This window comes from Enhydra lutris, unplaced genomic scaffold (assembly GCF_002288905.1).
Source record: "Enhydra lutris kenyoni isolate GAN:26980312 unplaced genomic scaffold, ASM228890v2 scaffoldscaffold94, whole genome shotgun sequence".
NCBI classification, from domain to species: domain Eukaryota; kingdom Metazoa; phylum Chordata; class Mammalia; order Carnivora; family Mustelidae; genus Enhydra; species Enhydra lutris.
Window position 1 is genome coordinate 4,537,890 of NW_019154178.1, and position 20,387 is coordinate 4,558,276.

At 56.9% G+C, this 20,387-nt stretch overlaps 2 protein-coding genes across 4 annotated transcripts in view; both read left to right on the forward strand.

Annotated features, from left to right (window-relative positions):
- Nucleotides 1-747: 747 nt before the first annotated feature.
- Nucleotides 748-6,947, forward strand: LOC111138840 (Fc receptor like 6). Its single transcript, XM_022490740.1, is given in 6 exon segments — nt 748-1,042; nt 1,513-1,671; nt 1,674-1,748; nt 1,751-1,795; nt 1,943-2,224; nt 6,781-6,947. Coding segments are annotated over 6 exon segments (1,023 nt in total).
- A 9,361-nt stretch (nt 6,948-16,308) lies between these two features.
- Nucleotides 16,309-20,387, forward strand: part of LOC111138923 (SLAM family member 8) — a 10,384-nt gene continuing 6,305 nt past the window's right edge. Inside the window, exons 1-2 of one of the 3 annotated variants that reach the window (XM_022490920.1) lie at nt 16,309-16,758; nt 19,073-19,381. In XM_022490920.1, the coding sequence (XP_022346628.1) occupies nt 16,668-16,758; nt 19,073-19,381 (400 nt within the window). In that variant the 5' untranslated portion in view covers nt 16,309-16,667. Of the gene's footprint in view, nt 16,759-19,054; nt 19,382-20,387 lie in introns of all 3 variants that reach the window. The other 2 variants (XM_022490921.1, XM_022490922.1) reach the window with 2 other exon arrangements.

A 20,387-nucleotide genomic window follows, 5' to 3' on the forward strand; every position in this document is an offset into this window, starting at 1 on the left:
TTGCTCTCAGCTCTCAGGCCTGGCTCCTGAGGCTGTCTGGGACCAGCGGTGTCTGGCTTGTCAAAGAAGTATGGCCGGGGGACAGGCCAGCCTGGGACTGCCCTGCAGAGGGTGCTGGGCCCCTGGGAGCTTGTCCCTTGTCCACATCAGACCATAGAATGCATTTTAGGAATGAGGACAGACAGGACAGGTCTCTCCCCAGGACGGTGGTGGAAGTGAAACTCTCTGCAGGGATGGGAGCTGGGCCTGGGGGCGTGGACAGGAGAAGCAGGAGCGAGCCCAGGCAGGGGCACTCCCCACGTCCCCCCTCCGGCTTCTGGCTGGCGGGCTGTGTGCAGCTGTGCTTGGAAGCAGAAGCTGCACAGAGTTGCCCTGGGGCAGCCAGACGGTGAGGAGCCCGTCTGGGGCAGAGAACTGGGTCAGAAGGAAGGAGGTAGAACAACGGACGGAAAGAATTTAACTGAACCCAAGCTGGGCGATGTTGGAAGAGCAGCTGGAAAGGAGCCGAGGAGGAGGTAGAAGGGAAGACCAGAAAGAAGGTGCAGGAAGAGTGGGGGAGGGGAGGGGAGGGGACTAGAAGAGCAGGGAGGAGGAAGGAGGGAGGAGGAGGAGGGGAAAGGAAAGCGGAGACCCTTCCTCAGTCTGGTACGAAGGCCCAGGGGACGGAGTGGCCATGTAGGTGCTATCCAGGAACCTCTATCCCCAGGGGAGGCCTGAGGCTAGGGGATGCAGGGAGAAAGTGGGCTGATGGGATCCCATTCCTGTGTCTCACACAGGAGGTTGTACCTCCGAACCTCGCCAAACCCCATGTTTGAGGGCAACATCCTGACTCTGCAGTGCCAAGGATGGCGGAAGGTAGCTCTGTCCCTGGCCAAGTTCTACAAAGAAGGGAAATCACTCCATGACCCAAAGGGCAAACGGTTTCTGCCCATGGGGACAGCAACACTGGAAAGCAACAGCCAGTACAGCTGCACTGGGAAAGCAACCTTCCCCCCGCACCTAGGCACACAAAGGTCAGATATGACCACGTTTCAAGTCCAAGGTGAGTCACCAGCTTCCAGGGGTCAGGGGAGTGGGGGCTGGGGTGCTGCTCAGGGATCTGGTCGCTAGAGGCCAGCAGCTCTCCCTCTGCCTGCCCCGAATGCTGAGCCAATCACAGAGACCTGAGATGTCCACCATGCTGTCCAAATGCCCACCCCCATGGTGCACATCTGGAGCCCAGGGAAGGAGGGGGATGCCCTGGGCCATGGAAGCACCCTGAACCAGCCTAGCCACTCAGTCCCAGAGACCCTGGGCCAGAACCTGCCCTCTGGGGACCAGATGACTGACAAGACCTTCTGGCTCTGGTTCAGGCGGTGCGGGGTACAGCTGAGAGGTGGGTCCTGGGGGACAAGGACAGTGTCTCCCATGGGACACAGGGCTGTGGCCTGGGATGTGTCCCACCTTACACCCCCGCCCCTGGGGACTCAGGATTCAGGAGTCGCCACTGAGCCTGGGCCTGCTTCTCCCCAGAGCTGTTCCCACCTCCAGTGCTGCGCGCCGTCCCTTGTCCCAAGCTCCATGAGGGGAGCCTGCCGACCCTGAGATGCCAAACGGAGCTGCAACCCCAGAGGTTGGCCTCGAGTCTCCTCTTCTCCTTCCACAAAGATGGCTGCACCTCACAGAACCAGGGTCCCACTCAGAGCTCTGCCTCCCAGAAACCTGGGAGGGAGCCTCTGGGCTTTACTGGTATCAGGCCACCACGGAGGGTAACAGGTCCAGAAACAGAGCCCCCAGCTGGAGGTGAGGGTACAAGGTAAGTGGGGAGGAAAGAGAGACACTCCCCAGGGATCTGAGCTTCAGGTAATGGGAACCCAAGGCCCGTAGAAAGGGGTCCCCAGGGGAGGAGAGGCCAGGAGCCTGGGGAAGTAGAGCTGAGCCTCCCACCCCGCGTGCTGCCCAGCTCCTGTGTCCCAGCCTATGCTCACCCTGAGACCCAGGTCCACAGACCTTGCTGTAGGGGACGCAGTGGAGCTCCTCTGTGAGACCCAGAATGGCTCCCCTCTAATCCTGTACTCATTCCACTTGAACGGGAAGATCCTGGGGAACCAGGGGGCTCCCCATGGAAGAGCCACCCCCTTCCCCTTCACTGTGACGTCAGAGCAGGATGCTGGGAACTACTCTTGCCAGGCCAAGAACGATGTCTGCAATGAGACAAGTGAGCCCAGGACGCTCTCCCTAGATGGTATGTCTTGTCCTCCACCCGGGCTCTGAGCCCCAGGAAGCAGGCAGGGGTCAGGTCTCCCATTCTGTGCCCCACCCCCCACACCCTGCACTGCATGAGGGAGTATGGACCCTGCTTGGGTATCTGTGCACTGAACCTGGAGGGGAAGCGAGAGCTCCATGGGGGGGGCAGGGGTGGGTCCATGGTCCTCAGTGGTGTTGCCTGCCGAGCTGGTGTCCCCTGGACCACCCTCATTCTGTCTACAAGCCTCCTTTGGGCCACACACTTCCCCCGATGCCAGCCATTCTGCCTCCTCCGTGCCCGTCTGGGATACATTTCTGAATTCCATCCTCAGTGCTCGTGGTCACCCCACCTCACCCCTCGGTCCTCGGGGCTTGTCTGCCGTCACCAGCAGCCCCTGACTGGTTCCTTGTCTATCTGCGAGCGTGCCTGGTGTGCTGGTCGTTGCCACTGCACTTGTGGCTTACTTCAGACCCTGGGGAAAAACCGGTCAGTGACCTCTGTGACTTTCTTAGTGGCTGAGTCCCTGTGCCAGGCACCCCAGCCTTTAAAGAGCCAGCATCTCAGGGGACCAACTGCTTCCTCTTCGGGTGCTGGGTGGGAGGAGGGACTTCTCTTTGCGTGTCACACAAAGGAGCCCATGGAGGGACTCTAACAGCTTCCAAAACACACACACACAGACACACTGTCTCACACCCACAGTCACACAGAGATGCACAAAGCCACGACCGCACACCTGGGCCTGAAAGGAGGATCAAACACAGGAACTTTCACCAGCCAAATGGAGTGCACATTGGAGTCCTTCATGTCTGAGAGACACTCTGGCTGTTGAATATGCCAGGAAAACCCCAGGCCACCAGCTCACAGTCAGACCAGAGCTCTGCTGAGCAGAGGAAAGGAAGGAATGAGAACCCCAGTGCCCATCTCTGTGCTCATGAGCACGCACCCATCTTGTCCGGTCCTAGGACCAAGGGAGGGCTCGGTGGACATTCACTCATCAGAAAGGAAACATGGCAGAGAGGATGGAGCGATGGCCTTCTCCCAACACTGCTGTCTCCTAATTCTGTGACCTTGGGCCTGTTCACTCTAAGAGTCCTCAAGTGTCTCCCTCTTGGGGTCATTGTCTTTCAGCTAAGGAAATGACATCTACGTGCTACCTAACGTGTTGAGCCTGATACCTCGTGGGGCTCGGTACATTCTCCCTCTGGTCTACACGGATTCCGGACCCTCCCTGGCTCCCGTCCGGTCATGACGATGAAGCAGGAATTGGGGGGCTCTCACAGCAATCACCTTGGGTAGCTCTACACGTGCTCCTATTCTAACCTTTCTTCACCTCAGGCCACATTTCAGGGAAGGGCTACCGATGCCAAAGCTTTCTGGTGCCAGCTTATTCTCCAAACCCACCTACAGAGACGCGAGTCAGCCCCACCCTCTCCCCTCCCCCCACCCTGGGGTATCGTTCTTATTTTCCACCTGCCGGGGGAGAAAGTGGCTGCTGTCGTAGACGCCAAAGCTACGTTTACTTATTCAAGTCGACAGCTCCTTCTGTTAAGGACTGTGTGATGAGTTTTTCAGGAGCTGGGCCCGGCTACTCTGTGAGAAAGACCACCCCGCCACGCTGTCCAAGTGCTCCTCCCTAGCTGGGCTACCTGAAAGGCTCTCTTCCCAGCCCTGGACCCCTGCCCTGCTTTACCAGCCCCCACTTAGGGCTCGGGCCAGCCTCCAACTTCCTGTCCCCTTCTAGCTATCTTTGGGCAACAAACCTTCCCTCTAGTTTTGGGGGGGGGTCCCTGCCAGCTACCTTGCTTCAAGGCACATCTGTATGGTAGGAGAAAGATGGAGGCAGATCTGGGGCTAGACGGAGAGGCAGCTGGAGTAGCAGACCAGGAGCTGAAGGTGTGTGACTGCCACCATCCCTGCATCTGCAGTAAAGCCTCCTCCTACTGGCCCAGCCGTTCACCTGGCCTCAGGAACACAGGTGTGTCTGTTCCCGGCCCCTCACCTCCGGGTCAGAGCGTTCAAGACAGAGCAGCACAGCAGAGCTGTCTCCCTCCCAGCCCCAGACAAGATGGTGGGGAGCAGTCTCTGGGGAAAGATCCTCAAGAGGAAGAAGCCTCTCGCAGGGAAAGAGAGAACATCCTCTTCGTGGGGAGGCTCTGCCGCTGCCCGGCCCACGCTCCCCGACCCAACCCCCACTGCCAACCTGGGAGCAGCGGGGCTCCCCTGTAGTAAGGAACCTGTCTCTCAGGGAAGTTGGGCTCCTGCTGAGCATTCCTGGGCCGCTTCTCTCGGAAACTCCAAGGCACAGAACCTTGAGAATGTCACACAGAAAACAACCTTCAGGCCCCTTTCCAAAGCTTCACAAGAATAACAGGAGATCAACCGCTCCGTTCTTCACACCCAGGTCTGGAAGACACTTAACCACCTCCGGAGAGCATGTCCACTCCCCCCACAAACAAAACACGTGCTGCCACCAAAGATACGTACAGGCTGTATCCCCAAAGGCAATTTTCAAAACATCTGGGCCAACAATGGTGTCACTAGCACCGTGTATAGTTATTCAAGGGGCCCACATCCAAGGAGCACTCGCCTAGGTGTGCCACGGCAGTTCGTCCTTTTTACTACCCATTGTCACACCCCACGTGAAACAGAGGTCCGTCGAATTCCCGGAGCTCTTCGGCACATGGCGGCCCAGAAACACGCCCTGACGAATGAGCTCGAGGGGATGTTTAACAACCAGGAGCCTCTCGGAATTTCCATAAATGCCCTGCTGGTTTTATAGGAAGCACCCTTCCCCCAATCCTGCCAGTAATCCTGGTGCCTTCTTGCTGTCAGAGATAATGAACATTTTTTTTTTTAGATTTTATTTATTTATTTGACAGATAGAGATCACAAGTAGGCAGAGAGGCAGGCAGAGAGAGAGGAGGAAGCAGGCTCCCCACCGAGCAGAGAGCCCGATGTGGGTCTTGATCCCAAGACCCTGGGATCATGACCTGAGCCGAAGGCAGAGGCTTTAACCCACTGAGCCCCCCAGGCGCCCCGATAATGAACATTTTTTAGGCACCAGGCATCAACCCCATGACCCAATCCCTATCTCAGGAGCTAATTTTTAAAGTCCTGGAAGCACCTGCTTTCCAAGAGGCAGTATGCTCGAGAAAAAGCACGTAAACCTGGATTAAGAATCTGTCCCTCCCCCTTACCTTGTGTGACCTTGGAGAAGTCCCCTCTCCAGCCTCAGTCATCTCATCTACATATGATACTATGACATCATAGTATCAGCCCTTGCAGGACAGTCGCAAAGAATGTCAGACACCAAAGAGTTAGGAAGAGAGGACTTTTTTGTCATCCAGCTACGTGCTGGTCGCTGGGCTCGGCACAGGTCGACGTCGTATTTGAATTCCCAGGCCCAGCGTCTGGCACAGTGTGTGGCCAAAGTGACCAGCTTTTCCTTCTTCTGAAAAGCAGCCTGACTGGTGAGTCTGGGCCCTCTCCATGCAGGGGTGTGACCCCTCCTTTCTGACCCTGCTTCCTCCCAGTTTGTGATTCCCCTGGGGCCACTCTACCCTCCGGGATATTTTTCAAAGGAAACATCCTGTAACAATCAGCCGTGTCCAGACCTGTGAATTAGCCTCTTAAAAACACCAGCCTGAGACCTCCGGCAGCCTCCACTGACTTTCTTTCTCTCAGACTCTCTACTCCCACTGTCCAGCCTGCTCTCGGAGGGAACTCAGAATTGTGCCTTTGTATCTCCTAGGGAGCCTTCCTACCCAGAGCCCGCCCCCAGCTCCAGGTGGAGAGCAGCCCCCGTTGTCTGGAAATGGTAAGGACTTGCAGCTGGACCTTGCTGAAGATGCACCTTGCACCTCCTGAAGATGGAGAAGGAGTCTGAACGGGAACGAGGAGACGGAAACCCTGCGAGCCCCAAGCCTTGGGAACCAGTCATCGGGGTAGGAAGCGGATGGCTTCCGGGGGGAGCGTGAGGAGCTGGTGCTCTGGAGCTGGTGAAGCGACAGGGAAGTGGGAGGGGAGACTCGGCCTCCAGAGGGAGGGCAGGGAGGGTTTAGACGGGGGTTGGCAAACTCTGGCCCATGGGTCAAATCCAGTCCTCCAAGTACTTTCGTAGAGAACATTATTATGTATCAACAGAGCAGAGCCATGGCAACAGAGACTGTATGGTCAGCAAAGCCTGAAATATTGACTCTTTTACAGAAGAAGTTTGCCAGCCTCTAGTTTAAACAACGTCAGGGCTGGTGAAGCTGGGAGAGTCCGCGGCGGGGCAGGCAGCTCCCGCCAGCACGGACATCCCGCGTTAACGCGCCTTCCACTCCTGTCACCGCCCTGACGGAGCCCCTGACTGGCTTCCCTCCAGACAGGTCCTCAGGACACTGACGTCCGGAGGTGAGAGCGCACGTGGGTCCTATTCAAGCCTCAACCTTCTTTCAGTCACTTGGAGGGAGAACGAGGAGGACGGGATTTACTCTTCAGTGAGTATAGTCCCAAAGGAGCGTGGAGGTGAGTGAGCTCGTCCGAACCTGACACGTTTGCTAATGTGAAAGGGAAGTCCGGGGCCTGGGTTGAGGTAGCTGAGTACCGTCGACATTACCGATCTACCACCACCACAATTATCCCTGTCATCTCTGTCCCCACCACAAACACCACTGTGACCACCATAATGACGGTCTTCAACATCGTCTCCCCCACACCACCCCTGCTGCCACCCTAACCAGAGAGGGTTTTTTGCCTTTTTCTGAGCTCCGTGAGGAAACAAAGAAAAGAGAAGGGAACAATGCAGTTTGTCCTTCCCCAGAGTGTAAGTCTCAGCACGACAGTCCCAGCTCTGAGAGGAGCCAAGAAGACCGTGAGCTCCAGCCACAGATAACCAGAATCAGATGGCAGGGACAGGGAAAGGCCAGTCCTTGCTCCCACAGAGAGGCGGCAACGTGGCGTCGTGGGAGGAGTATGAGTTGCTAAGTCAGTCGGACATGAGTTCAAAACCCGACTACGTACTCTCTGTGTGACTGGGGAGGTTATTCAAGGTCTCTGAGCCTAATCTATAAAGTGCAGATAGTGCCTACTTTGCAAGACTGTTATAAATTCCTAGGAATAGGAGGTGGTTCTAGACATCTTAAAGATTGTCTGGTGTGTAATAGGTGTTCGAAGGCAGGAAGCTTTTTGTTTTTGTGTTTGTTTTACTGAGATTTCTATTCCTGGTCTATAAAATGGGTTTGAATCAGCCCAGGGTTCCTGCTCCCTGCCATGAAGAGCAGCAGGGGAAGTGGACAAACGCGGAGTCTCCTGGACTCGGGGGCACTTTCCCCAGGACCCACGCATTGGCAGGCAGGTAGGAAAGCACACGTGGGCACAGTCCCTTCCAGAGGAGAGTTCCAGTGAGAACTTAAACACCAGAAAGAGAGAAAGAAGCCAGCTCTGAATATGTGGTTTTCATGGACAAAATAAGGAAATGTGGCTGTTTTAATCCTGGCAGGGCAACAAGGGGAAGGCTTCATTGGGCGGGGTGGAAGGGGGGCAGCCAGCCGGCTCCTGGCTCCTGCTTACAAGATGGGCAGGCTCTCCCTGAGGGGAGGATGAGGGGTTCTGAAACCCAAAGGCAAGAGAGGCCATCGTGTTCCAAGACACAGGGGAAGGGGCCATTGGATGGGCTACTCTTGGGAGAGTGTTTCACATTTGCATAGACTTGGTATTTGCTGGGAAGCCTGGCTGGCTCCGTCCGTTAAGCATCTGCCTTCAGCTCAGGTCATGATCCTGAGTCTCACATTGGGCTCCTTGCCCAGTGGGGAGCCTGCTTCTCCTCTGTCTCTGCCTGCTGCTCCCCCTGCTTGTGCACTCTCTCTCTTTGACAAGTAAATAGAAGAAACCTTTAAAAGAAAAAAGATTTGGTAATTGCCTCCAGTTCCCCTTCTTACGGATATGACCCTTGGGAGTATTAGCCGCTCTGAGCCTCCATTTTCTCACTCCAATTTGAGAAGGAATTAGTCATCCTTACTTGGCAGGGCTGGTGTCAGATTAATACAATAAATACAATCCCCACACCTGAAGGACTGCCTGGTGTGTGGTCATGGCCTGATGTCTCCTGATCACCCCTGTGAGGCGGCCATGTTACCACCGCCTCCCGTCTCCTGGCTGGGGAAGCAGAGGTCCCAGGGCCAAGAGGCTGGCCTGCTGTCACACAACTGGGCTGTGGTTGAGTTGCACAGACGCAGGCCTCCTGGTTCCTGGGCCCACCTATGTTTGGATGACAGGTGAGGGTACTGAGAAGCAAAGGGGGAACAGTGCTCCCTCGGGTGGAGGTGGGGGGACAGCAGGTGCACGGGTGAGCCAGACACCCTAACCCAAGTGTTTCTCTTTCCCCCACAGCCAGGTCTGCTGAGTTAGCCTCGGGAACCTGGGTGAGATGGACCTCCGCTCTTCTCTCCCCCACTGTGTTACACCTACCTCCTCAGCCTGACCTGACTCTCCCACAGGACAATTCTGTCATCTACACGGATGTGAAACACTTGAGGCTTGGTGAGGTTCCAGCCAGAGGACCAAATACAAGAAGCAGGACCCACAAAGTTCCCCTTGGTAACTTCCAGGAGGTCCTCTACTACTGATGGCAGCCCCCCGACTCTACCCACCCTAGGCCTCCAGTGCTCCCCAGGAGGCCAATAGGAACCCAAGCCCCTTCTCTAGGTCCCCAACCCCTGAGCCCAACACCAAGGGAGCCCGGTGTCCTGGCCAGGGTCCCGAGGAGACTTGAGGAAGCCCTAAGTGATCTGAATCCAAATGAGCAGAAGGACAGGAACACATGGGCAGGGTCATCCCCGCTCACACATGAGTTCCAAGCAGTGGACCTGACACGGAAGCCACAGATGTTCTCTTGCACGTGAGTGGAAGGGTTGGCATGCCTTCTCTCCACACATTTGTGAGGGCTTTCTATGGTGACCCTCAGTCCCCGTGCGTGTCCTTGGCCTCGCCCTGAAGGAGAGAGCTGGCCTGGGCGGTCCAGTAGAGCATTTCCAGTTCGGAGCTGCCACTGAGGCCCCTGGGTGACCGCAGGGCTGAGGACTTTTCAGAGGCTCGGGGAGACGAAGAGTTGGGGGGAAAGGCCTGGCCCAGATAATATCACGGAATTCTTAACCCCAGAGTCCCCCCGCCACCTCCACTGGCACTGAAAGCCCTGCCTCCCATTTCTGCTCATACCCCTTCCAGGCCGCCAGATTACCAAAGTTGCTGGAATTGATGTTTGCCCAAAACCCCCACTTGTAGAGTACCTTAGAAGACTTGGTTACCCCTCATGTGTTTACCAAAACATGCGCTTGTAGAAGTGTATCAATTTGTTTCATTTTATTCACCAATCACTTGCAGGGTGTGATGGCTGGTTTGGCTTGCCTTGTTGAGTCCATACTCCTTGATGCTGACAGTTTAGTCCCAGTAACTAGCAGGATTAGTTCTCCAGACTCCTCCTCCCAGCCCTGGCTCCCTGCAGGCCGTGTTCCTGAATCACAGAGTGAGGTCCCAGTCATGCTGCTGGATCACCGACTCCACCCACTTGTCCTGGGAAGAGGACCACATCCCCCACCCCCAGAGCTCCCACCCCTGGGCGCCCGAGCTGCCCACAGCCAGCATTCACCCTTGAGCTTAATAGAATTGCAGCCACTCAGACTCAGCCCCAGACCTGCTGAGCCCTGATCCACATTTTTTTTTTAATTTTTTTTTTAACTTCTTTTCAGTGTTCCAAGATTCATTGTTTATGACCACACCCAGTGCTCCATGCAATACGTGCCCTCCTTAATACCTACCACCAGGCTCATCCAACCTCCCACTCCCTCCTCCAAAACCCTCAGATTGTTTTTCAGAGTCCACAGTCTCTCGTGGTTCACCTCCCCTTCCAATTTCCCTCAACTCACTTCTCCTCTCCATCTCCCCTTGTCCTCCATGTTATTCCTTATGCTCCACAAATAAGTGAAACCATATGATACTTGACTCTCTCTGCTTGACTTATTTCACTCAGCATCATCTCCTCCAGTCCCGTCCGTGTTGCTACAAAAGTTGGGTATTCATCCTTTCTGATGGAGGCATCATACTCCATAGTGTATATGGACCACATCTTCCTTATCCATTCGTCCGTTGAAGGGCATCTTGGTTCTTTCCACAGTTTGGCGGCTGTGGCCATTGCTGCTATAAACATTGGGGTACAGATGGCCCTTCTTTTCACTACATCTGTATCTTTGGGGTCAATACCCAGTAGTGCAATTGCAGGGTCATAGGGTAGCTCTATTTCTAATTTCTTAAGGAAGCTCCACACTGTTTTCCGAAGTGGCTGCACCAGCTTGCATTCCCACCAACAGTGGAAGAGGGTTCCCCTTTCTCCACATCCCCTCCAACGCACGTTGTTTCCTGTCTTGCTAATTGTGGCCATTCTAACTGGTGTGAGGTGGTATCTCAGTGTGGTTTTGATTTGAATCTCCCCGATGGCTAGTGATGATGAACACTTTTTCATGTGTCTGATAGCCATTTGCATGTCTTCTTTGAAGAAGTGTCTGTTCATGATCCACATTTAAAGAAGATCTCTAAGGGACACCTGGGTGGCTCAGGCATTAACCACCTGCCTTCAGCTCAGGGTCTTGGGATGGAGTCCCGCATCGCATTGGGCTCCCAGCTCAGTGGGGAGCCTACATCTCCCTCTGCCTGCAGCTCGCCCTGTTTGTGTTTGCTCTATAAACACATTAAAGTTTAGAAAGCCTGGTCTGCCTCCAAAAGACACTTCATGGGATTACCTTCATCCACTCGCCTTTGGGAACATCACGGGATAGGACAGAGGACCCAGAGAACTTGCTAAGACCACCCGCGCTGACATTTTCCAGCTTCCCAGGCCTTCTCTTCCTTCCCACCCCCCACATGACCTGCCTCCTCCCCAGCCTCTTCGGTTTCCTCCCCATCTCTCTCATCACCGGTCCAGTCCAGGTCCAGAAAACATCAGGGCCCCTCCCCTTCACTTCCTCTGCCAGGCTGGGGAGCACAGGCCAGGTCATGTAGAAGCCCAGGGTCCTCACTGGTCCATCAGGAAGCACCGCTGAAGCCAAGCCTGGCCACGCCCTCTATAAACAGGCTGGTCCCTTGTAAAGAGTCAAGTCAAAGGCAGGACAGCTCCTGAAGGAGACAGCGCTGATGGGGAGCGGGAAGGAGCTGGCCCTGCCGGTCATCTCCCGGACCGGCTCCTCCCTGAGCATTCGCACCACCTGCCCCCTGCCCCACACCAGTGACACTGGGACCTGTCTGTGGATGGCTTTTACCAACTCAGGGCAGGATAAGTGGATTTTATAGCAATCTCACAGAGTGATTTTGTTTGTTTGATACAATCGTAAAAAATAGGGCTCATCCTTTGGATATCTCTTTTTATTTCTTCTTTTGGTAAATTGCTTTTATCATATTCTACAAAAGAATAGTTCCACAATGGATTCAAAATAAAGAAAAACAGTTCCTTTGACACAGGTGATAAGTCCTATCCTCTACACACACCGACTCACACTCTTGCACACATGCTCTTGCACACACGTGCACTCACACACACATGCACACCTGTGTCTGGCCTCTCCTGCTCTTTGTGTCTTCCCCAGAATCCCTCCCCCACCTCCACTTCTATTTGTACAGCGAAAGTACCCTTTCCCCTTAGTTTAGAAAAGAATGGGCTATGATTTTTTAAAATGAACAATAACTAAGAAAATGGAAGAAAAAGAAAATCCGCAAAAAGCACATAGAGAAAGCAGAGGTTTCAGAGGAGTCCCCAGACTCTCCCCGGCCGGCCTGACAGCGGCACAGCGGGTCCCAGGGCCCTTGCCGGTGCTCAGAGCAGGAACCCGCTGCTGGTCCTGGAGGACGCTAGGACGCTGGTGGTGAGGAGAACAGACTCTCCCGCCAGAAAGGCTCCACACTCTTAGTTCCTCTCCAAGTCAGAGCAAAAGTAGACACTCCTCCAGCAGCGCCCAGTTGTCTGCCTGCTCTAGGGACGCAGGGACCGGGGCTGTGGGGGTCCACATCACTTCCTGGGTAAACAGGACAGAAAGTGCTCTGTGCGGGGTTGAGAGCCGAGCTGCTGCCCTTGTGGGGAAAGGGGGGTGCACATCGGGGGCTCACGGCTGCCCTCTGCTGGGTCTGACCATCCATAGGACAGCGGCATCCTGAGGTGCCCTTGGACACCTGTCCTTGGCTTTGTGTGTGGCCCAACACCTCAGAGAGACACCACAAAAATGGAGCATGCGCCTTCCCTGAACCAGGCAGTTTGCAGAGGTTGGGATTTCTTTCCATTCCAGGTTTATTTGAGATTTGGCTAGAAAATGAGGTGTTTTGACATTTTTACCTAAACCGGCATCCACTGGTACGGACCTTGGGGACAGGAACCACAGACGAGATGCACGGGACAGGGAAGACCCAGGCTTTCTCATCCAATACCGGGATGTCTTGTACCCTGAACGCAGGTTCCCATCGCCGTCTGCATTGCTGGCACAGACCGGCGACGCTGCGCTCCCGGGCTTCCGGTGCTGAGCAGGCCCCTCCCATGCTACACCTGCTCGAAGCTGAAGGGGCCCAGGGGGCAGGTTCCTCAGAGGTTTGCTGAGCGAGTGAGGGAAAAGCCAGCTCCTCCCTCCCTACCTCTGTGGGGCTCGGTGGTCGTGGTCTATCTCCTGTATGCAGCCTGCATTCAGCTCCCTGGGGAAGGATGTCTTTGCCTCAAATGCAGACCCTACGAAGCCTCGGACCATCCCACCCAGCTTCTACAGGGCTGTTTCTTGTCTCCTGCTTCCCCTCTCCTGCTGGGTGCACCTTGGTCTCACGCATCAAAGATCAAGCACTCCACTCTCTCTCCGCATCCCCAGCAAGGCCAGGACAAGGGCGGGCACGGCAGGTGCTGTGGGCACCGGGTCTCAGGACCATGAGAGCAGGCATGAGAATGTCATCTCAGGGGAGGTCGGGCTCCCTGCTTTCACGCATGCAGGAGCTACCTCTGCTGCCAGGGCTGGCCGATGGGGAAGTGGTGTGCATGGGCTGCCGCACCCAGGGCAGCCTTTGGGGCCAGCTGGTGCCTGGTGGCACAGTGTCTGCCAACAGACCTTGAAGGCAGGTGGTCCTCTCTGCGTGAACCAAGAAGATAAACGTAGACATAAAGATGTGGCTTAGGTGGGGTTCCCCCTGGCCTCTCAGCCCCCATCCCTTACCACCCTTCAGAGGTGCCCCCTTTCCTCCCAGAAAGCCTGCTGGGTGCCCTCCCTTCCTGTCTGAAGCTCTGCCTGCTTTCCCGCTCTCCCCCTTCTCTCCCGTCTCACTTTTTGTCCCTCCTGCATCTCTCCTGTCTTTTGTTGAGGCCCTAGCCTGTCCCCAAGCCAGTCCAAGAATCAAGGACAAGCGTGAGTGGGCAGGATACCCCGATTCCACTGGCCCCAGATGGAGCTCAGGCAGCACACGTGACCACCGGGCACACCTGCTCCTGCCCCTGCCCACAGCAGAGGTGGGCTAGGGGAGAGGGGCCGAGGGAGCCAGAGCCCCGAACCACGGAGACTCCCTGGCTTCCAGAAGGGCCCAGCTGCCAGCTGCTCTCTTAATTAAGGAATGTGGGAGTGGTGCCTTTGAACTCCCAGCCCAGTGACTCCAGCGCACCGTCCCGGTGGCGGGGTAATTATCCTGCTCCGAACCAGTGATCGGCAGTGGGGGGAGCCTGTCCCCGCACACTTGCCCATCCAGAGCTGCCCCTGTTCGTCTCTCTCCAGTTGCCACACAGCGTGGAGTTCTTCTTCCCTTTGCAGAGGGAGGATATCTGCTGACCTTCACCAACCTCCTCCTCGCCCTTCCTCAGCGTCCCTGAAATTCCCCTCCAGGAGAAGGGCTTGAGGTGGGGATACGAGGCTGGGACAATGGCAACTCTGCCCCTGCTTGGACGGACCCCTATGTAGGTCCAGTCCACTATGAGGGAGTGTGGCCACCCACTGTCTTCTCTGCGGGAATTCCGCGTCTATATTCCCCACATTCCCCCCCAAGGGCCCAGCTCCCGCCACCACACCCTCCCGGTCCCAGGCCTGACAGCCCAGCATCACACCATCCGCCTCTCCACGGGCTTTGAGGGCTCCCCCACTTGGGAAGCCTGTCCTTGGCTTCCGGTCTGGGACAGTCTGGGAGGGGGCTGCTCACACCCGAGCCCCCTTGCTCTGCATGGACCTGTCCTCCTCTCTTCCCTCTCTGGCCAGTTAGTCACAATGGTTAAGGGTTTTTTAAAAGCTGACTATGCGCCAGACCCCATCCTAAGTATACCCTTACCCGCACTCTTGCCCCACGAACTGTAATTAGCAGGTTACCTTCCCCGTCTCCTCACCCAAACTGCAGACTCCCTGAGGGCAGGGCCATGCCTTTCATCTCTGTGTCCCCAGCCCCTGGCACAGAAGTAGATGCTCAATAAACACCTGATGCAAGAAGGACAGAATTCACAGCGGGGTCATGGATGGGATCCCCCACCCCCCGGCCTCTCACTGTGAAGCCAGATGGCTCCCAATTCTGTCCCTGACTCCGCTCTGTCCCTTCCTCTCTACTCTGAATATTTCCTTCCTCTTCCAGTCAGACCATCCCAACAGCTGCTACCCAGGCTTTCCTGCCTCTTCTCTCTCTGCCAACCTGCCCTGCACGCTGTCCTTCCACCAGCCAGCTACGCTCAGCTCACAGCGGGCCACAACCCCTCCCTTTGAGCAGACCTTCTCAGAGCCTTCCCTCGGCCCACCAGCTGCAGAGTCACCTGGAGTGGCGCACGGGCCAGACTAGATTCCCAGGTCCTGTTCCAGCCCTATTGAACCAGAGTCTCCAAGGCTGAGTCCCACAAGGCAGAGAGCTGCTGCCCCCAAAACAAAAGCCTAGTCCCTAAGCCGGTATTCCAGGCCTCTGCGAGCAGACCCTCAACCTCCCTTTCCATTCCTACCCACTGCAGCCCTAAGGGACTCCTCCCCTCGCTCCTTCATCATCCCAGGAGCCCACCTGGGACTCCCCCCATCTGGCTGTACCCACTCGGTTCTACTTCATGCTCAGAACCTGCCCCAGCCTCTGGCTCTCCCCTTTTCTCTGCCTGTCCAATTCATGCCTACCATCAAGGTGCAGCTCAAAGCCCACTTTGGGGGATGTGCCCCCAGCCCACATCCACAGGGACCTCTCCCCCACCCCCTCTGCAGCAAGAAGACCCCGCTGCCCATTGCCAGAGCCGTGTTTGTCTGCTGGGGACCTTCCTTCCAGGCATATCCTGTTTCTACACTTGGGCTGTAAGGCCCTGGAGAGCAGGAAGCCTATCCCAGAGTCCCCCGGCTCTCCTGCCACCATGCCTGCCTCACTCTTGGCCGGGTCCCAAGCCGAGGTCAGGAGTTCCTCGGGACGAGACACCACGAGCCTGGCGTGTCTCTTGGGGGTTCCCCTTGTCTTCCTGCAGAGTCTCCCCTGACTCAAGCAAACCCTTGTAACTGGAAGTGAGAAGAGACTCGTGGTGAGGAGGGGTAGCGCCGGCAAAGTGGCCCAGGCTCCCTGGGGCGAGTCTCCCACCCCAGCTCTCGCTCATGACCTCTGCAAGGTGAAAACCTCGCTCTGGGTTCAAATCAGTAAGATCCTCAAGAAGTCTAGAATTCACACTCTCATTTGCAAATGTTTAGGAAATACCCACGGTATGCCGAGCACCAAGGGGAACACAGGCACAAGTAGGTGAAGACCTTGCCGGCAAGCAGTCCGTGGAGACCTGAAAACCACCACGAGACAGTGTGCCGAGGGCGGTGAGCCAGCTGGCATGGGGCTCGGGATGGCTTGAGTGGGAGCTGGCCGGCCGCAGCGTGCCCGGCCCCTGGTCCTTAGGACCAGATGGAGCAGCGCACCTGCCGGAAGAGCGAGCACAGAGCGTGGGGTGTCATGGGGGCTCCCCGGAGGGGCCATCCTGCCTTCGCATGGCCAGAGAGTGGGCCGGGGAGCCCAGCTCAGACAAGCAGACTGGAGTTGAACTGAGGAGTGCCTTGTACACCAAGCTGAGGGTATTGTCTTTTGTTTCCTGAGGGCAGTGGAAGGTGCGGAAGAATTTTAGAGAAGTAACACAGGTAATTGCAATCTAGAGGGTTCTCTGTGGCTACGGCAGGAAAGCAGCTGGCCGTGGGGCCGGCGGGATGCAGAGAAGGCTGGCGGATCCAAACGGAGGATGTGGGCTTGTGTTGAGGCACCTGTTGCCAGCGACGGCCTTGGCCAACCACGGGCACAGGGAAGAGGCTGACTTACAAGAATCCACTCCTGAAAGAGCCCAGCCAGGCTGGGGCCAACTTCCACTTTCCTCTGGAGACTTTCATTTTCGGGGCATCCAGTTCTGAGTCAAAGATTCCTCCTTCGAAACGTGGGACTTTCCAGAAAGACCACAGCCTCCTTCCGCACACCCACTTGACCCCAGATGTTCTGGATTTGGGTTGTTGAAGGAGTCTGCTGGCCTCTCGGGAGAAGGATGGCCCTGTGGTCTCTGTGGAGCCTGCTTCTCTGGGAAGGTAAGGGGGGCCGGTGTGTGGCCTGTCCTCAGAGAGTTGAGTGCTTCTCCCCAGGGCCCTTTGCCTGCCGTCTGGGCAGGGACCCCATCCCCAGTGAGAGCCCAGGGGCTGGGGAGGGACAGGGAAGACTGAAGCATGTTCTCGGTGACCTTGGAAGCTGGACCCAGCCAAGCTCTGCAGCTCCTTGGGTGGAAGGCGGTGGTGGCCGTAGCAGCGTCCACGTCCATGGGACATGAGCTGTTCCACGGCCCTGGGCCGTTCAAAACTGAGGCTGGTGGTCCCAGTGGTTTGGAAAGGCTCAGTTGTGGGAAGGGTGAAGGAATTCTACTACAGTCTGGGAAGAAGGAGGGCAGGGCGGAGCAGGCTCAGACACGGATGGGTGCCTTTCCCTCAGCCTGGGGGAAGCCAAGGCTGCCTCCCGCAGGTATGTGTGAGGGAGGGGGTGGTGGGGAGGGCGAGAAGGCGAGCGAGCCACACAGAGCACATGGACTGGGCAGGTGGGAAGGGTGTGCTGTGGGAAGGGCTACCCCCGCGACCCCCTTCCTGTCTGCTGCCTGACCTCCCCCCCGCCGTTAGCAAGAGGCACACGTGACAGGGACCAGCGCTGCACGGCCCGGGGGCAGGAATCAAAGGAGCCCAGATTCCCACCAGGGACTCCAAGGGACTTGGAGATGACTTCAGCCAGTGTCCCCCGCCTGGGCCTGTCCAAGCATGTGCGGGAAATCCTCACAAAGGAGAAAGAACCTGTGTGGTGCACAAATCTTTCAAATCCCGGGATGTGGAAGGCCCCTTAACGGTAAACCAGATGCATCCCCGTTTGGCTGTACCCTCTTGTTTCGGGGCTGAGACCACAGAAGGGACCGGGGCCATGGGCTGATGTCACAAAGCAGGTCTGCGGCAGACTTCGGGCAAGACAGACCAAGGAGCCTTGACCAGCATCCAGCTCTGTCCTCTGTGTAGGCCAGGTCTCCCCCGGCAGTAACCGCTGCAGCCGGACCCGGAGGGCAGTGAGACGGGTGGGGGGCTGGCCGAGTGACCCCCAGCACACAGCTCGTCGAGCCCACTCCCAGTGCCTGGGCACGTTCCACACGAGCTGTGTGCTGCTTTCCGCCCCTGCGTCCCCCGTGCCACTCCCGGGGACTCCTCGGGGACTCCTGTCTTTCACCCAGTACAATGTGCTGAGTGTCTCCTCCATGCTCCTGCTGGTGTGGGCGTGGGGGTAGGAAGAAGACAAGAGGAACCCATGGTCCCGCGTGGCAGCCCCTGCCGTAGCCACAGGCAATCACGGCAGAGGGACGAAGCACCCCCAGCTGCAGGGCCACACAGAGAAACAGTGCGGACCCCCTGCCCCTGAGAGATGGGGAGGCCAAGGGAGGTGGGGGGGGGGGTGTTCAACGATGAGCATCACTGGACAGCGAAAGAGTCAGGCCTCCCTACTGCAAAGGCACCGCCCAGAGCCCTCAAACTCAGCATCTCCCCGGCTTCCAGCCTGCTTCTCCTCCTGCTCCGGACCACGGAGAACAGCTCTCTGTGGGTCCCTGGTGCCCTCCGTGGCCTTCGCCGTCACTCCCCAGACCACACCTAGGACCAGACCGCACCGGCTACACAAATCCTCCCACTCCTTCCCATCTCAGCATCCCCCATCACTGCGCAGGCGCAGGCGGAGGAACAGGAGAAGGCCGGCCTGCTCCAGTGCCCCCACACCCCTGCTGGTGCGGCTCTCTACCGGCGTCTCACCCTCTTACTCCCTCACTTTAAACTCTGTGCGAGGCCCCCCAAGGCTCTAGTGCGAAGCTGAAGGAGCTGACTCCCACCCACTCCACGGGCGGCTTCCTCCCCTGCAGAGAGCTGCTTTCAGTTCCCAGAACCAGGAGCTCCGGATGCCCTCCAGGCCCTTGCACGCTGGCTTCCCTCCCTGGTCCGCGACACTTCCCCATCCCTGCTCCACACAGCCCTCCTCCACCCGACCTGGCTGATCCCCTCTCCTCCTTCTGGTCTCAGCTTAACCACTTCTTGGAGCCCCCAAGGCCGTCGCCGCACCTGTGCTCTCCCAGGGCATCCCTTCTTCCCCATCGTGGGACCTAACTTAATATGCTTAGAGTCGGGCTTCCTCTGTGAGCGCCCGGAGCACAGACGCAGGCTTCTGTCCCTTGTGCTTTTATTCCCAGCCCCCAGCACAGTGCACCTTGCTCGGGTGGAGGGAGTGTGCTTCGCAGCCGCTTAGCTGGGTACCTGAGTGTGGCCAGGGATGGGTGAGGAGCCTTGGCCAGGCAGCGACGGGGCTCCGTTCTTCCAGCATTTCTTCCCACCGCAGCCTCCAGCGCCCAAGTGCACGGCCAGGTTGGGGGCTCCGTGCTGCTGGTGGCAGAGCGCCCTGCTGGCTTCCAAGTCCGAGAGGCCATCTGGAGATCTCTCTGGCCTTCCGAGGAGCTCCTGGCCACATTTTTTCGGGGCACCCCAGAGACTTTGTACCGCTCCCGCTTCCTGGGCCGAGCCCAGCTGCACAGCAACCTCAGCCTGGAGCTCCGGCCGCTGGAGTCTGGAGACAGCGGCAACTTCTCCCTGCTGCTGGTGGACACGGGCGGTCGGTCCCGGACCCAGGTCCTGCGGCTCAAGGTGTACGGTGAGTGCACCCCACACTGGCTCTCCAGCTGCCCACAAAGAAAGTTCTGGAAAGGGGTCCTACGTCCCGGGAGCTGGGGAGACCTCTGGCCTTGGGCCTTGCTGCTGATTTGGGACACGTCTGAGAAAGCTCCTCAGGGACTCCCAGGTGCCCTCTTGTGTGAGGCAGCCCGGCTTTGCCACCCCACTGTCCTTGCCCGAATCCCAGCAGGGTCCTTTCTAGGCTCCGTGGCCTTGGACACGATGCAAAGCTTCCCAAGCATTCACCTTCCTCATTGATCAAATGGGCGTCGTGAGCGGTAGTACACGTAGCTGCCCACAAAGGCAGGATACACTGCAGCTGGGAACACATCCAAGACAGAGGTCTGCTACGGTTATAAGATGTGCCATAGTTAGACAAAACACTAACAAGAAAAAACATATTGCCAAACTATGACACAATGTTTTTTTTACTAAAAATTAAAACATAATTGAAGCATGGAATGTTTATTTCATATTGCTTTGAAGAGTTCTTTAGACGTAGAGACTTTTAACTATATGACATTCATGGGTTCTCTCAATTATTCATTGTTGCAAAACAAACCACCCCAAAACTTACTGCCTGAAAACAGCTATTTTAATTTCTCACCACCTGCAGGGTGGCGGGGCTCAGTGGGGGTGGTCTTCTGCTCCCCGTGGTTTGCCAGACTCGTCCATGCAGCCAGTCAACACCTCAGCTGGGGTGGCTGGCTTCACCAGCCACTGGGCGAGCTAATTTTTCCAGCAACTTCACCTCCACAATCTCCACCTCCTCCACCATCACCTTCACCTCCACCTTCTTCACCATCACCTCCACCATCATCCCCATTATCTCCACCTTCTCCATCACCTCCACCACCATAACCTCCACCATCACCTCCATCTACACCACCTCCACTCCCACCACCATCACCTCCTCCACCATCATCTTCACCTCCACCTTCTTCACCATCACCTCCACCATCACCATCAGCTCTACCTTCTCCACC